The sequence below is a fragment of the Mustela lutreola genome, chromosome 15 (genome assembly GCF_030435805.1).
Source record: "Mustela lutreola isolate mMusLut2 chromosome 15, mMusLut2.pri, whole genome shotgun sequence".
NCBI classification, from domain to species: Eukaryota; Metazoa; Chordata; class Mammalia; order Carnivora; family Mustelidae; genus Mustela; species Mustela lutreola.
In genome coordinates, this window is record NC_081304.1 from 14,256,021 (window position 1) to 14,273,209 (window position 17,189).

The window sequence follows — 17,189 nt, forward strand, 5'->3', positions numbered from 1 at the left end:
CGTTCCTGTGGACTCCTCAGGCCCTGGGCACCTCCACTGGTCTCGGGCCTGCCCTCCCTTCAGGGCTGTATCTTGCCTCACAGGGTGAGGGGCCGACCCTGGCTTTCCATCCGCCCCCCAGAAGTCCAGCTCAGCATTGTGGCCAGCCATGGAGAGAAAGTCTGATGCCGTGGCCCGGGCATCTCCATGGCACCCGGCGACTGTCACATCCCGGCTGTGCTTCTGGCTCTTGAATTCATTCAGCAGAGATTCACGCAGGGCTCCCTATGTCCCAGGGCTCGGCAGTGAGCCCCACAGACCCACGTGTGCCCTTGCAGAGCTGACAGCTGCTGGGGTGACACTTCTTAAGGCTCAAGAAGACAAATAGAGGGTAACCAACAGTGTAGGTGCTCTGAGGGTTCGCAACTGGAAGGAATTCTGCTGGGGGCTGGGAGTCTCCTCTGAGCTGAGCCTGGAGGGGAGGAGTTAGCTATTGGGAAATGGGGGGCAGGAAGAGTGTCCAAGCAGAGAGGCTAGCTGGCGGGGTCAGGGAGCCTGATACTCTCCGGGGTATCCTTCCTGCCCACCTCATCTCATTGGTTTTTTCCCTGCCCAAAGTCACACACAAGGCCAGTTCCATACTTTGCAGATCCAATGCAAAAGGAAAAATGCAGTGCTCCTTTACCAAAAATGATTAAGAATTTCGAGATTGTGGGGCGCCTGGGTGGCTCAGTGGGTTAAGCCTCTGCCTTCAGCTCAGGTCATGATCTCAGGGTTCTGGGATCGAGTCCCACATCGGGCTCTCTGCTCACTAGGGAGCCTGCTTCCTCCTCTCTCTCTCTCTCTGCTTACCTCTCTGCCTACTTGTGATCTCTCTCTTTCAAATAAATAAAATCTTTAAAAAAAAAAAAAAAGAATTTCGAGATGGTGGGGTGCCTGGGTGGCTTAGTCGGTTAAGCATCCAACTCTTAATTTCAGCTCAGGTCATGATCTCAGGGTCATGAGATCAAGCCCCATGTATGGCTCTGCTCAGCATGGAGTCTGCTTCGGATTCTCTCTCTTCTTCTCCCTCTGCCCCCCCCTGTTTTCATGTTCTATAAATAAAATAAAATATAATTTCGAGATGGTGACAGCAGAGCATTAAACCAAGCACGGCCCCTTCTGAGCACAAGCCCTGTGTGACTGCCCAGATTCCACACCTGAGAAGCTGGTTCTGGTCTCGTGACTCACGTGTGTCAGGTCAGGGCCTGGGTTTGAGTTTTCTATCAGAAAGGTATTCTTCAAGGCCAGTTACTGGAGGCCTCGGAGCGCGTCAGACAGACACACAGCCTGGCAGATGTGACCCTGAGAACTGGTTGGTGCTTCCTCTTCTACCTCCGTTTCCCCATCTCTGATAGGGATCCTGACCCCACGTGTGGAAGTCTGATCACGGCCCCCACGGATATCAGGTCCTAATCCCTGGAACCTGTGAGTGTTACCTAATATGGGGAGTGGGGGAAGGTCTTTGCAGATGTGTACAGTCAGAGATCTTGAGATGGAGAGATTATCCTGAATTATCTGGGTGGGCCTTGAATGCCATCACAAGTGTCCTTAAAAGAAAGAGGCAGAGGGAGATTTGACACACAGGGGAGAAGGCAATGAGAAGATAAAACAGCGGGACTTTTGAAGATGCTGGCCTCGCAGCTGTGGCTGATTTGGCCACAGCCACGGATGCCGGCAGCTCCCACAGCTGGAGTGGCTGGAGCTGGGGCGTCCGAAGGGAGTGTGGCCCTGTGGACACAGTGGTTTTGGTCCAGGGGTACTGATTTTGTATTTCTGCCCCTCAGAGCTGTGAGAGCGTAAGTTTGTGTTGTCTTAAGCCCCCAGGTTTGTGGGGATTTGTTACAGCAGCCACAAGAAAGGAAAACACCGGCCTCCTAAGGGTTTTTTTGTTTGTTTGTTTTAAAGATTTTATTTATTTATTTGACAGACAGTGATCACAAGTAGGCAGAGAAGCAGGCAGAGAGAGAAGGGAAAGCCGGCTCTCCACCGAGCAGAGAGCCCAATGTGGGGCTCTATCCCAGGATCCTGGGATCGTGACCTGAGCTGAAGGCAGAGGCTTCAGAGCCACCCAGGTGCCCCACATTTTTAATTTTTAATAAGGCATTCATACTTCACAATGAATGAGGAGCCTGATCATCTTTTCAGTGACTAAAATAAATGAGGCAGAACATACACTTCTGTTCTTACATCACGGCCGGGAGTAAGAGAGGGGGAAGAAAGCTAGAGAGAGGGGTTCCTGGAGAGAGGGGGAGATAGACCTACAGAGAGTTCGGGGGGGATGCTGTCCTGTGAAGGCTCAGCCTTATGTTGACTTGGCTCCTGGGGCGTGGGGTGGATACGACAGACATTCCTACTGATTTCTAACACTGAGGGCGCAGCTTTTATTTTAGAATTTAACTTCCTAATTTGATTTTTAATAGGTAATACTTTAACATGACATAAAAGAGACACAAAGTTTATTATAAGGAAAAGTACACTGAAAACTACTATAGAACATTGCTCTTTATGGAGACAGATGCCGTGTCCCTGGGCTAGAAGACTCTCGGTCAGGCTAAAATGTCACTTCTCCCCAGATTGGTCTGCAGATTCAATGCAATTTCAGTTGAAATCTCAGTAGGCTTATTTTTGGGTAGGGATTGAGAAGATGATTTTAAAATTCATAAGGGAACTTCAAATTGAGACAGAGGAAGGGACAGGACTCGAGTGCTCTCAACCCAGACCACAGAAGCCCAGGGTTCCCCACCCCCTTTTTTTTTTTTTTTTTTTTTAAAGATCTTGTTTATTTATTTGTTAGAGAGCAAGAGAGAGCACAAGCAGGGGGAGCAGCACACTCCCTGCTGAGCAAAGAGCCTGATGCGAGACTCAGTCCCAGGACCCCAGGATCATGACCGGAGTGAAGGCAGCTGCTTAACCGACTGAGCCACCCAGGCGCCCCTCTGGCGTCCCCTGAGGACTGAATCTCTGTGCGAATCCTGCAGGAACGTGGATGCGGGCTGCTCACCAGAGGAGGGACTCCACTACCTAGACTGGTGAAGACTGAGCCAAGCCAGTATGCGCTAAGGTGGGCCCCAGCACTGACCTGTCACTGACTTTCCCCCTCATCAAAGTACTAAAAATCCAGCCCTGGGTGGACAGATTTAACAGGACCATGAGATGAGTGATGCATGATAAAGCACGTCCTGTCCACCACACTAATGCTCCCCGCTTCCTGCCTTCTCTCCCCGCCTTTATCTGCTCCAGCCAACCCTTTCCTCTCACAGCCTCTTTGCAATCTTTCCCTGGCCTTTGCTCAGAGAACCAGCACGAGGGACCCTTCCCTTTCTGCTGTCTCCCTCGAGCTCTAACATAAGCCACGGTAAAAGCCTTGTCTGGAACTTTCAGTTTGGGCTCTCTGTTGCTTGGCTAGCCCCAGGACCTGAAATGGTAACGAGCCGGTAACGTGTGGAGCCACCGGAACGCTCACACATCGCGAGCGGGACGGTAAGATGGTGTAGCCACTTTGGAAAACAGCCTGGCAGTTTCTTGAAACGTTAAGCATACACCTACCATACCATCCAGGCATTCTCCTCCTGGGTATTTACCCAAGAGAAATGAAAGTGTATGTCCATACAAGGGCGTGGTCCAAGCAGTTCTCTCTATTAGCTCAAAATTAGAAACTATCCAAATGTTCATTAATAAACAATGATAAGCAAACTGTGATATATTCATGCAATGAAATACCACTCACCAAGAAAAAGAAATTAATATTTGACGACGCTGACTGAGAGAAGATAAATGCTCCCCCAACTAAGTACTGTATAATTCCATTTTATAAAATTCTAGGAATAAACACTTTACCTATAAGGACGGAAAGCAGGTAGGTGTTTGCAATGAGGGATGGTGACTGTGGGGTAGCTATTAGAGAGGTTACGTATTAATTTACGTGTTAGAGAGGTTAGTTCTTTGTCTATGATGTAAATTGCAAATATTTTTTCCAGTTTGTATTTTTTTCTCTTGACTGAACTGTTTTTTTTGAGGAGGGCTGATGAGGAGAACTTTTTTCATGGAGTATAATTTGTCAGTCTTTTATAATTTCTGGATTTTAAGTGAGAGTTAAACCAGACTTCACCATTCCAGGGTCATGAGGAACTCTTTCATGTTTTCTTCTAGAACTCCTATGGCTTCATTTGTCCTTTCAAATGGTTGGTCCATTTGGAATTTATTCTGGTGCATGGTGTGAGTGGGGGGATACAGTTTTTCTTCGATGTTTCTTTTAAGATATTAACACTTATTTTGAAATGAAGTTTTATTTTCTCATGATGTTCTAAAACTATTAGCATTGTGTACGAAACAATGACTAAGTCCTAGAAGTTTACTTTGGGACTTAGGGGACATGGGGTGGGGCATTAACCACCGTTGATTGAAAGTCCCTTTGAGAAGCAAAGTTTGGTTAGTCTGCCATAAGCGAAAGTTATCTTTGAAGCCAACATCTATTTTGGGACTCATGGTGTTTCTTTTTTTCTCCACAAATAGAAATTTGGTGGCTGGGTGGAGGTGATTTCCATTAAGTTGTTGAAGAAGAGAGTTTACAGTGGGGAGTAGACAATACCAAACACCGAAAGTAAATGACACAAAAGAAAACATTCCTTTTTGCTGTATGACTCTTTAATATCTCTTCTCATAACTTCCACTGAATCATAGAACAGAGAGAGAAGTTGTTTTCTAGAGAATAGAAGTCTTTGGTTTTCTTTGGTTTCTATTTGTCCCTGACTTAGCTTTACCGGGTACAGGCTCAGAGGGGTAGCATTTCAGAAACAACACTGCTCTCTGACCTCAGGGCAGTAATCTGATTCAGACAGTACGGTTAACTTATCTTCATTCACCCAATCACCGATTCTACTAATGAATTTTTGTTTCTGTTATTGTTTTTTTGAGAGAGAGAGTGTGTGTGTATGGACTCCCGGGTGGGGGAGGGGCGGACAAGCTGGCGAGGGGATCTCAAGCAGGCTCCACTCCCAGCTCCAGTCAATGGGGAGGGTTGAAGGCGGGGGGGGGGGGGGGGCATCGGGATGGGATAGGTTTCCATCTCACGACCCTGAGACCATGACCTGAGCCAAAATCACCAAAGTAGAGGCGCCCCTCTACTAATGTTTTTTGATCCCCTACTAGGTACCAGGCTCTGTCCCTGTCTTCATGCAGCCAGCAGTCCCCTTGGGGGAGGACAGGCCATTATGGCACACTATAAAAAGTGTCTCACAGAGGGAACACTAGGGAGGTGAGGAATCCAGAGGAATGGCAGCTCAGTGTGGGGAGACAGGAGACAATTCTGCAAGAGTGGATGCCTAAACTGAGTTACGATGCATGGGTGGGAACAGACCAGAAAAGCAGAGGGGGAAGAGTCCTCCAGGCAGTGGAACAGCATAGACAAAGGCGCAGACACATGATGTGTCCTGGGAACTATAAATTTTAGCAATCAGAATATGGGGGCCAAGAAAGAATTGGTGAGCGCCTTGGCTGGAGAGGTAAGCAAGGACTGGGTTGTGGAGGATTGTAAACCGACTCTCTCTGGAGGGCAGTGCGGAGCCATCATAAGGTTTCAAGCCCGGGAGTGAAAGGAACTGATTTATATCTCAGAAGGCTCTCTGTGGCCTGATACACTCTGTGCATATTTAAAGGTACAGGCTGGGGGTGCCTGTTTGGTTCGGTCAGTAGAACATGTGACTCTTGTTCCCAGGTTCATGAGTTCAAGCCCCACATTCAGCATGGAGCCTACTTAAGAAATAAAAAGTAAAATAAAGGTTCAGGCTGGAGGGAGTGACCAGAAAAACATGCATAGCAGGAGCCAGGGAGAGCCTCCTAGGTACACTAGGTTCCAAGCAGAGTTTGCCACCAGGCAGCTGGTCTGTCTGGTGAACCTGCAACTTTCTGGAAAAGTCAGCCCTGTCCCACAGCATTGCCAGGAAAGGCGAGAGGTACAAACTCATGCTGTGTGGAAAGAGGCCCCTGGGCAGCGGGCGTGGGAGAGATGTGCTCAGGAAAGATGGAGTGATCTTGTTGAGTGTCCAAAGAGAGAAGCCCTTTGGGTAGAGGTCGGAAAGAGGGAAGAACCCTCTCACACTGCCATGAAAGAGGCTCCAAAGCCAGGTGAGACTGGAGGGTCAGGGGTACCAGAGGCAAATGTCACTTGTGCCTTTAAAACAAAGAGTCTGCGTTCAGTGGCCCCTCAGGAAGGCCAGTCATTTCCTGAGGAGATATCAGGCGGGCCCATACTTCATTGTTTCCAGTTTCCAGCAATGGCTGCCATTACCTGACCAGCACGACAGCCAGTCTCTCTGCAGCTGCCAGAAGTTACCAGAGTGGTTTCTCTACTTTCTCAGGGCAGATTCATCTGGGCCACGTGGGAAGCGTCTTCTGCCCCCAGGGGCATGGCCCAAAGGCAGAACTAACTGCCTGAGGTCTTGTCTCTCAAGATGCACCTGGAGTGGGCCCAAGAAGGCAAGATGTGGCTTGGAGTCCTGCTCATGCTTCTGCTGTGTGAGTTTTTATCCTCTCCCACATTACTTAAAGTTCATGAAACTCGAAGCTGATGGAATCAACATATTTCTTCTGTGTTTTCCAGGTCCAAGCCTTGAGGGACAAGAAAACTGTAAGTTGTTAAGTTTCTACCTAGCTTTGCTGTGTCTTTTCATGATGCTTAAAACTCACATCAAATTGCTTGGGTTTAGTGGGTATAAAAACTGGGAAAAATATTCCAGTCAACAGCTAACATGTATTCCCCCCCGGCATTTCTAGAAGGCTTTTAGAAGAAAACCCTCATTCTAAGCCAAGTTCTAATCAGCATGTTCTAGAAGTCGTATACATTTTTTTCCCCTAGAAACGAGTGAATTGCTATTTGTTTGGATTGGAAGCTGATAAAAAGAAAAAGGAGTGATTTCGCATTTTATTTCTTGTCGTTTTTACCATAAATGTAGTCTCCCCATCCCTGATTGTTTTTCATCACAAATGAGATGTAATTAATTTGTTAGATTCATGAGGACAGAACATAATTTGTTGTTATGGCTTTTTCTTCTAAATGATCTATAACAGACATTGGATTTAATTCCTCACTGACCTGGGAAGCTAAGATTCTATCTGTAATATTTTGCACTCATGTCCATGGAGGGGGCTTCTGCCCAGCTTTAAAATTTCGTTTATCATCCATTTTAGAGCTAGTTTTGAATCTTTAAGATGCTCAGCTGCGTCAGGGTCTAAATGGAGGGAGAGCCCACAGAACAGGACCCCTTTACCAGCGCGGTCACTTCATTCCACAAAGAATGGGGGATGGTTGTACAGCTCTTCGGCAATGGTATATGTGCATGAGGCTGGTTGGCTGAGCCCAGGCTCTGAGCAGTGAATGGCTTCAGGATCGGGGAGGCTAGCGCAGCTACCAGCAAAGCCAGTTTGCGGGTCTCCTGCCCCAGTGTTCATGTGCTTTGGCTGGCTTTTGACCCCTGCAATAACCCGAGGAGGCAGGGTATCCGGCAGGGTATCCGTTATCTTCCTACCATCCTAATGAACTGATAAGGTCTCTGTCCTCAGAGAAATAACCAACCAGACCAAGCCAGAGCCAGTTAGCCGGGCGTCGGCAATAGAACTTCTGCTGTCTGAAATATGACTCTCTGTCTGGAACCAGAAGCCCAGCTCAGATTTCTTTTTTTTAAATTTTTTTTAAAGATTTTATTTATTTATTTGACAGACAGAGATCACAAGCAGGCAGAGCGAGAAAGAGGAAAGCAGGCTCCCCGCTGAGCAGAGAGCCCGAAGTGGGGCTCGATCCCAGGACCCTGAGATCATGACCTGAGCCGAAGACAGAGGCTTACCCCACTGAGCCACCCAGGCGCCCCCCAGCTCAGATTTTTAAAGTCGCTTTCACCTGGCCTCTCGGAGCCTTTTCCCCAATCTGTAAAATGGGGATGATATGAGCATTGATCCCGTAGAGTCAGTTCGAGGATAAGGTGAGCTAAGAGGAGGTGACTCAGCTGCAAGGCAGGCGGTGACTAATGACAGTTTACTGTCTGGTCCTAGCCCTCTTTCACAGTCACAGCCCCTGCGCCAGCCCCCCACTACCCGTGTATCCCCCATCTGTCCGCTGCTGCCCACATACCCCCCTCTCGTCTGTACCACGCCCTGCAGGCGCGCAGGCTGCTGCCTTCTGCTCCCCAGGACCCCCAGTCTCGAGTCTCTTCCACCTTCCCCACCTCACATGGACGTCCACGGCTCCCTTCCCAGGGTTCCTGGAGAAAAGCCTTTGGTCCATTCAGGGCCGACCTCAGAACGGCAGGACTTGGAGCACTGGAGCAGGGGAGACTCTCCCACTGCTTCCTCAGGCCGCCATCCTCCACCTTGTTTTAACCCTTGAGGAAACCAAGGCGCAGAAGCCATGGGGGGCTTGTGTGTGGTCCAGTGGGTGTCGGCAGCGTGGGGGCCAGGACCAGCTCTCCCGTTCCTGCCGTCGCGCTCATGTCACATGGGACAGGCATGACCCGTCCGATCACCCCACATTGCGGGCTCTGTGGTTGAGGTCCTTGGTTAGCCTTGGCCCTTTCTGTTCCGTTTATCCCAGGCTCCCCCACCCCCACGCCAGCCCTCAGGCCTCAGGAGATGACCTCAGAAAACACTGCAGTCTGGAGGCAACTCCCTCTACTTCCCGCCCTGCCCCAGCTCCGGGCTTATCTTCCTCCCCACCCATCCTCCCGGCTTCAGCCCTGTCGCCCCTCGTGGCTGACGTTTTTTTTGGGGGGGGGTGCAGCCTGTCCATCTGGGCTCTGAGCCCATCCCTCACAGCACTCCTGCCCCAATCTCACTCTGTCATTCATTCAGCTCCCCTCCGCACTCTTAGTATCTCTCTCCCCCACCCTCTTCTGGCTCTTTCTCCTCATTCTACAGACACAATCGGTAGCTCTTGTTCTTTTAGGAATAAGAAAAATCACAAACAACCCACCTGCCTCCAGACTGGTTTACGGCCCCTGTCTCTGCAACCCTAGCTCTCAGTCTGCCCTCACTTAGTATTCTGGCCTTAGTGCTTGGTCCCCACATCTCCCTGGCACTGGAATCTTCTCACTGAGGGGTCATCAAAGACCTTGTAATAACAAATGCCATGAATACTCTTTAGCCCTTAGTCTTCTGCACCCCTGTGATGCCTGTGCACAAAGCCTCCTGCCTTGAGCTTCTAGACTCTTCCTTGGTGTTCTCCTGCCCCTCTGACAAACCTTCTTCCCCTTATTCCAGAGGAGACTTGAACTTTCCCAGGGTCTGAACGCCGTTCCCTGGTCTCTGCAGTCTCTGTGGTTCTGAAGTTCAACGCATCCCTCCACTTGTCCACATCCCTGCCCTGGTCCTCTTCGCTGAGCATCCGGCTCCAGAGAGGAGCCAGTGGCCGACATCTCCTAGCGGTCCCTTGGGCCCCTCAAACCCAGTGGCACCACTGGGATCTTGTCCCGTTTTTTTATCTTTTTCTGGTGTTCTCTGCTTCGGTGGACCGCACCCAGTCCCTCCTGGATACCTGACCCAGGAAACTTGCTTTCTTTGCCTCAACCCTCACATCCAATCCCACAAGTCTTTTCTTTATTGTGCTGATCTATATATAACAAATTTGGCTACTAATGACAGTACATTCATAATGCCGTACAGACATCTCCACTGTCTAGTTCCAGAACACTTTCATCACCCCAGAAAGCAAGTCCTTTCTCGTCCGCTAAATATTCTCAAGTCTACTCCTTCCCAAGGTCCCTCCATGCCTGCCCTAGCACAGGCCTTCTGGGCTATCACTGAACCGTGGTCCAGGATGTTTACAGGCCTCCGGTCTCTCCCTCCAGCCCACAGTGATCTTTCTAAAGCTCGGGTGTCATCTTGTCACCCCCCTTCCAAATACCCTCAGACAGTCCAGCTTGTCAGCACCCCAGGCAAGGCCCCTCCTACCTGGCGCCCGCCCCTTCGGGCCCCATAGTCCAGTTCCTATAACTGCACGTGCCCAGAATGTGCTGATTTCCCGGTTCTAGGTGGTTTTGCCATGAATATCTTTGCTGTAAGCATTTTTGCTGCATATAATAGGCCGTAGGCAATCTTGCTGTGAAAGACTAAGTAACAGGTTGGCAGTTTGTTGGTTTTATCAACTGGTTGAGTTTGGTTTCATTTCTCCATTGACACAGGCTCCATATATTTTTTTAAGATTTTATTTATTTATTTGACAGAGATCACAAGTAGGCAGAGAGGCAGGCAGAGAGAGAGGGAAGCAGGCTCCCTGCTGAGCAGAGAGCCTGATGTGGGGCTCGATCCCAGGACCCTGACACCATGACTTGAGCCGAAGGCAGAGGCTTACCCCGCTAAGCCACCCAGGCACCCCTCCATTTTTATATTACATAAATCTTGGCCCTCATGATGGTCTATACAGTGGTGCAGAGTTTGAACCCACGTTTCCCACAGAACTTGGGAACAGCTACTAATGGGCCTGTGACAATTGGCCAGAACAAACAACAGTGTAGGAGGCAATTCGCCTTCTCAATGTAGTACAGAGTTCTGATACAAATATGCATCCTAGTATTTGGAAACACTACCTCTCTTTTATTTTTATTTTACTTTTCTTTTTTAAGATTTTATTTATTTATTTTTAAAATATTTTATTTATTTATTTGACAGAGAGAGAGAGAGACAGTGAGACAGGGGGAGCAGGGCGTAGTGGGAGAGGAAGAAGCATTCTCCCTGCTGAGCAGGGAGCCTGACACAGGGCTTGATCCCAGGACCCTGGGATCATGACCTGAGCCAAAGGCAGATGCTTAACGACTGGGCCACTACCCCACTGAGCCACCCAGTTACCCCAAGATTTTATTTTTAAGTCATCTCTACTTCTAATGTGGGACTTGAACTCATGACCGTGAGATCAAGAGTTGTAAGCTCCACACCGACTGAGGCAGCCAGCTGCTCCAGGACTCTACCTCTCTTCCTGAGGAAGAAACTTCAGTTAAAAAAAGAATGAGGAGGGGCGCCTGGGTGGCTTAGTAGGTTAAGTGTCTCCCTTCTTCAGCTCAGGCCCTGAGGCTGGCTAGCGTCCTAGGATCAAGCCCCACCTCAGGCTCTCTGCACAGCAGGGAGCCTGTGTTTCCTTCTCTCTCGGTCACTTCCCCTGCTGGTGCTCTCTCAACCGCTCTCACTCTGTCAAATAAATAAAAATCTTTTTTAAAAAATGAGGAGACCCATCAACAGACCAAAAAAAAAAAAAAAAAGAAAAAAAAAGTATAATTCTATTAACAAAAGACTTTGGGGACACACACTTAGGTACAATCCATGAAATACAATCAGTTATTTACATAGATTTGCCATGAATCTCCACACATTTGAAACGTATTCAGTTATTTTGTGTTTTACAATAGCTTTCTGATTTTGTTATTCATTCCTCATGCTTTGTTATGTCCCCTTTAATGAATGTCCCTCTTTTATATTTTGTGATTTTATCTTTGATGGCAAAAATGGCTTTGCAGCAAATAGTTACGTGGTTAAAACAGCTTGCAGCAAAGAGGGTCCCTGTGGAAATACGGAACCTGTGAGTCCTCTTGCCCCTGTGCCCTGGTACATGCTGAGCTCCGGCCTGGGGCGCCCCACCTGGTCCAAGGCTGGTTCAGGAAGCTCGTCCTTCAGACTTCCGTGGCCCCTCCTGGGCTGCCCTTCCTCTCGGTGCGTCTGGAATTGTCCTTCGGTTATCTGGGTCCCCGCCAGCCAGTATGGTGTAGGACAGCAGGGACGATTTCTTATCTACCTGCAATCCCAGCATCTGACACAGGTGCTCCATAAACATCTCACTGAAGGGGACCCAAACCGAGATGGGAGATGCTTGGGATCTAGACGAGATGGGTCAGCACATTCTCCTCTGAGCCCCAGAGTTCACCAGGGGCTCTGTGCTAGCTGACTCCCTGTAATTTTCCTGACAAAGGGGGAGGAGGGGGGTGCTCTTCTCCCTCCCTTTCTGAGTCATTTCCAGGTTGCCGGAGAGGCTGGCTGAGTCACGATGCCTCATCTTCCCAAGGAGCCCGCATCCGCTGATGGGGGGCTCGAGGTCCAGGAGAGCAGGCCCCTTGTTTTAGGGTCTAGTGATTTGGCACAATGGTTCATGGGTGCCTTATCTGTGCTCTGGTGACTGTTACATGGGTCCCCCTCTGTCAGCCTTCCTCTGTCCAGATTGAAAAGATCTGACCTCCTTAGGCTGCTGCCTCCCCAAAAAAACTTTGATCACAATGGTTCTGAACTGTTTGGGCTCAGGAAAGAAAACTGTGGCTCCTCTCTCCCCACCCCACCCCAAAACCCCACACTTGAAGGTGGTTCGTGGGCCCCCTCCCACCTGCCCGTGAATCCCCAGGGGGGCCAGGTGTGAACACTCACTCTGTTGTGTGAATTGTGAGAGCTGTACACAGCAATCCAGCTTGGCTGTTCCCCAGCGGTTCATTCACGAAGATGACGATGTGTTCTATACTATCATAACAATCGGGTAGAGATTTTTTTTTTTTTTTTTTTTTTTTTTTAAAGATTATTTATTTATTTATTTGACAGAGAGATTACATGTAGGCAGAGAGGCAGGCAGAGAGAGAGAGGAGGAAGCAGGCTCCCTGCTGAGCAGAGAACCCGATGTGGGACTCGATCCCAGGACTCTGGGATCATGACCTGAGCCGAAGGCAGCAGCTTAAACCACTGAGCCACCCAGGCACCCTCGGGTAGAGATTTTTGAAGAGGAGATTGGTGGCATATCGCTGCTGAACTACTTACCCCCAAATGTAGTGACTCAAGATAACGGTTTTTTACTTCACAGCGTCTGAGAGTCAGGAACCTGAGGGCTCTGGCTCAGGGCCTGTCAGGAGGAGATCGCCCAGAGAACGCTGCTGGTCAGGAATACAGTGAACAGAGGGCTTGTTTGGGGCTGGGGGGTTGCTTTTAAGCTCACTCTTGTGACAGCTTCTCACCACGTGGACCCCTCCAGAGGGACGCTCACGGCTTGGCCCAGAGGGAGTGATCCTAGTAAAGGAAAAAGTGCTCAAGGTAAAAGTTGCCACGTCTTTTATCATTTCAGAAGCAACAAAGCAACACTTCAGTGTGTTTGGTTGGAAGACTAACCCTGGTATGAGGTGGCAGGGTGCCTGTAGGACTCGTGGAACACGAGCCTCCCTGGGGGCCATCTGGTCTGGCTACCATGTGCGAGGACATGGAGGTGGGGACGGTGGGCGTGTTGAAAGCTGGGCCGCTGCTTTTGCTGGCCTCACATCGATGAGGTTTTGAGCTGGGTTTCATAAATTTACAATAAAGTTATTGATACATTTTATAAAATCCTTTTCCTTCTTCCATTTTGCCTTCCTTGTCCCTTGTCTGTTGCTGTTGGCCACGGGAGTGTGACGTTTCTTCCAGTGACCAGGCTGAGTTGATTTATTAAGCAGATGTGTGTTTGTGGCTTAGAAAAAGCAGTTGGCCGGAGTGCCCCGGGCTAGTGGCTCTCATCCTTTTGAAAGAAACACCACCTGATGCTTTAGCTGATTTGCTTTAGGGCTTCTCTAAGAAGGATGTGCATTAGGTCTACATAGGTAGGAAGCCCAGGCAGGGACTATGCTGAAGCTGGAGGGTCTGGAATAGAGAAGGCTTGGGATTGCAGATGGTGAGCTCCGGGGGAGCAAAGACCGTGCTGATCTCACTCTTTTGTGAGCTTCCAGTATTGGACACGGTGCCTAGCACAGAGAAGGCCCCTTGAACATGGGCCGAATGGTGCTAAGGAAGAGGGAAGGGGCTGTTAGCCGGGGACCAGGATCTGCCCCTCAGGGCTCTCAGCTGCCTTGGCTCAGTCATTCTTCAAGGCTGAAAGACAAGGGAAGGCAGGTACTCATGTTCCCCATTCTATAGGAGGAGAAGTGGTAGCTTAGAGGGGTTGAGAGACCCCCAGCATCCCCCAGCTAATAAAGTGGGGGTGATGAACCCCAGGAAGTCTGGAGAAGTCAGTAACCTGGGAAATTAAGAAATGATTTTCTTTTGAGAAAATTTTGTTAGAAATAGGGAATGGATGCAGAGTTTTGGCACCCTCAAGACTAAAGTTTGGCTCTGTATCTGTGACTGGCAGACCTGGCTAACATTTCTCAAGCACTTCTTCTGTGCCAGGAACTGTGTTTCTCGTACTTAAACTTAGGTTCCCATTTATCCTTACTATCATTACGTCCATTGTATGGATGGGCGAACTGAGGCTCAGAGTTCAGGAACTGGCCAAAGCCACACAGTTTGTGAACGGAGGTGGGATTTGACCGAGGCAACCTGACTCTGCACTTACCTCATTCTCCTGTTAGAATCACTGTGCTAAATAGCATGGTTTAAAATGAGGAGAAGGTAGTGTGGAGGGGAATGAGACTCCTGTCCTTACCTGGGAAGGGACCAAATTAATTGATGGGAAACTAAATATGATCCAAAGAGATTTTGTTTTGAGAGCTCACTGAGCAGCTCCTCAGACCAGGACTAGTAAGGAATAGACAAAAACAAAAAAGGGAGTTCTAAGCATTCATGCTGCAGGAAATAACTTGCATTTAAACAACCACTTTGCTTCATCTTGTCAACTGATCAGATGCCATTTTATTTTTGTTCATTTAATTGCTCAGAAGAAAGGGACAGGTGTGGACTGTTGTATTCATTTTAAAACCTGAGACATATTGTAGCCAAACCAAATTCTAAATTGTTCCGAAAGATTTGGCTTTATTAAAAGAGAGAGAAAGAGGGGTGCCTGGGTGGCTCAATGGTTTAAAGCCTCTGCCTTGGGCTCAGGTCATGATCCCAGGATCCTGGGATCGAGCCCCGCATTGAGCTCTCTGCTCAGCGGGTAGCCTGCTTCCTCCTCTCTCTCTGCCTGCCTCTCTGCCTCCTTGTGACCTCTGTCTGTCAAATAAAAAATTTAAAAATCTTTAAAAATATAAATAAATAAATAAGTAAGTAAATAAATAAGAGAGAGAAAGAAAGACAATCTTTGCCAGTATCTCTGGTCAGCTAGCTAGCTATCTATACCATTTCTTACTTGAAAAATAATTTGGGACCACTTATAACAGTTACTATTATTGTTCAATAGGAGAAAATCAGAATGGGAAGGAAGAAAAGGCAAGCAAATAAAACTGGGGGGTTCTTTTAGCATATAGAAATTCATCCCAAAGTTTGCTAGAAGCAGAGATGAAATTTTGGGTTTATACTTCTTAGCAGTCAAAGCAAAAATGAAAACAACATCCATTAGAAAAATTTCAGAATCTACAAGATAGAATAAACACAGCTTTTTTCTTTTTTTAAGATTTTGTTTATTCATTTGACAGAGAGAGAGAGAGGGTGAGCAGGTGGGGGGTGAGGGGCAGAGGGAGAAGCAGACTCCCCGCTGAGCAGGGAGCCCAATGAGAGACTCAATCTGAACACCCCGAGATCATGATCTGAGCTGAAGGCAGACGCTTAACCGATGGAGGCACCGAGGCTCCCTAAACACAGCATTTGCTGATGCAGTTGAAACCCAGTGAAATCATGAACAACATCCTTGTGGCATCCTGGACCAGACAATATCAGTTTCCATAAGACAATTTCTCACCAGCATCTATTAGTTTCCTAGGACTACCAGGAAACAGACTAATACAGACTGGGTGGCCAAAACAAGATAATTCATTTCCTCTTAGTTCTGGAGGCCAGAAGTCCAAGACTAAGATGTCAGCAGGTTTGGTCCCTTCGGAGGCCTCCCTCCTTGGCTCGCAGATGGCTGTTTGCTGCTGTGTCCTCATACGGTCAACCCTCTGTACGCACGTCCCTCCTCCCCCCCCCCCCCCCCCGTCCAAATTTCTTCTTATATAAGGCCACCAGTCAGTTTGGATTAAGGCCCATTTTAACTCAGTCACCTCGTGACAGGCCTTTTGCTCAAGCCCAATCACTATCTGATGTACAAGGGGTTAGGTTTTCAATATAGGAACGTTGTGTGTGTGTGTGTGTGTGTGTGTGTGTATTAGGGGGATGGAACGCAATTCAGTCCCTACCTAACAGTGTTTGATAGAGTGCCAAACTTAATTTGTTAGTACCAGGCCATAAGGGACCATAGCCGAATGGTTCAAGCTTGCAGGTTTCTGAAGATCTTCCTCTGTCCCAGGGTAAAGAGATTCAGGTTATGCAGGATACCCAATAAATATACATTCATCAAGCACAGCCCATGAATATTTTTGTGATCAAAGTATCTGAGAAGAACTGAATTTGAGGAGCCTTACTTAAGCCATGTGACCCTGTTTTGCTTGAATAACATGGGGTGCCCACAGCCCCACACTGTCTCTGGCCCCTGAAGTCCTCATGGGCCATATAAACTTTAGGTCAGAAGCCAGACTCTGCCTGTCGAAATCTACCTCTTGTGTAAAAGCTGTGGGGTTGGGGGGGGGGGAATAAGTAAGAATTTATCTTTGTATTTGCTTATAGTTGTATAAAGACGAGCTGGAAGAAACGAAAATCAGTGCTTACTTCTGCAAGGGGAGGTGGGAACTGGGTGGACCGGAAAAGAATGGGAAAGAGACTTTACTCTGTATCCTCATACAGAAAATACATTCTCTTTTGGGGACCTCAGGGACACAGAACTAAATTGATTATAATTCCTGGCTCGTAACATACCTTCATCTGTGATCTATGCACAACTGCCTTTTGTTTTATTTATAGAGACATGCTTTTAGTAACATAATGAATTCACATGAGCCTGCCACCCAGTGCTAAAATGAGAACATCACCAACACTATATCTTTCTGTGTATTCCTATTCGTATACCCCTCTTCCCTTCAGAAGTGACCACTATCCTGATTTTTTTATATTTATGATCTCCCTCTGCTTTTCTCAACGTGCATTATTTCAAATAATGCCTATACAATATAGACATCATATCCTCTGCCTTTGGGGGTTTGGAAACGCTTGACTGCACTGGCCACTTACACGTTTCAATAAAATGTTTCTAATCTCATGATTGTCCTATTCACACTTCATGGAAGCCGATGAGACAGGAGGCTCACGAAGCATACCAGACACAGTAGCTCCCAACCCCAGGTCCTGATGTTGGAGAGATGGCCTCCTCGAGAATGGGCACTACACACAGCCACTCGCTGCCTGGTCGCTGGGGTCCCAGGAGCCCCTGGAGGCTACACTGCAGAGGG

At 48.2% G+C, this 17,189-nt stretch overlaps 1 protein-coding gene across 3 annotated transcripts in view; it reads left to right on the forward strand.

Annotated features, from left to right (window-relative positions):
• The first annotated feature begins 2,880 nt into the window (after window positions 1–2,880).
• PECAM1 (platelet and endothelial cell adhesion molecule 1) overlaps window positions 2,881–17,189 on the forward strand; it is a 58,435-nt gene continuing 44,126 nt past the window's right edge. For 2 of the 3 annotated variants that reach the window (XM_059150055.1, XM_059150058.1), the window contains exons 1-2: window positions 6,297–6,534; window positions 6,620–6,646. In XM_059150055.1, the coding sequence (XP_059006038.1) occupies window positions 6,471–6,534; window positions 6,620–6,646 (91 nt within the window). In that variant the 5' untranslated portion in view covers window positions 6,297–6,470. Of the gene's footprint in view, window positions 3,083–6,296; window positions 6,535–6,619; window positions 6,647–17,189 lie in introns of those variants that run through there. The other variant, XM_059150057.1, reaches the window with a different exon arrangement.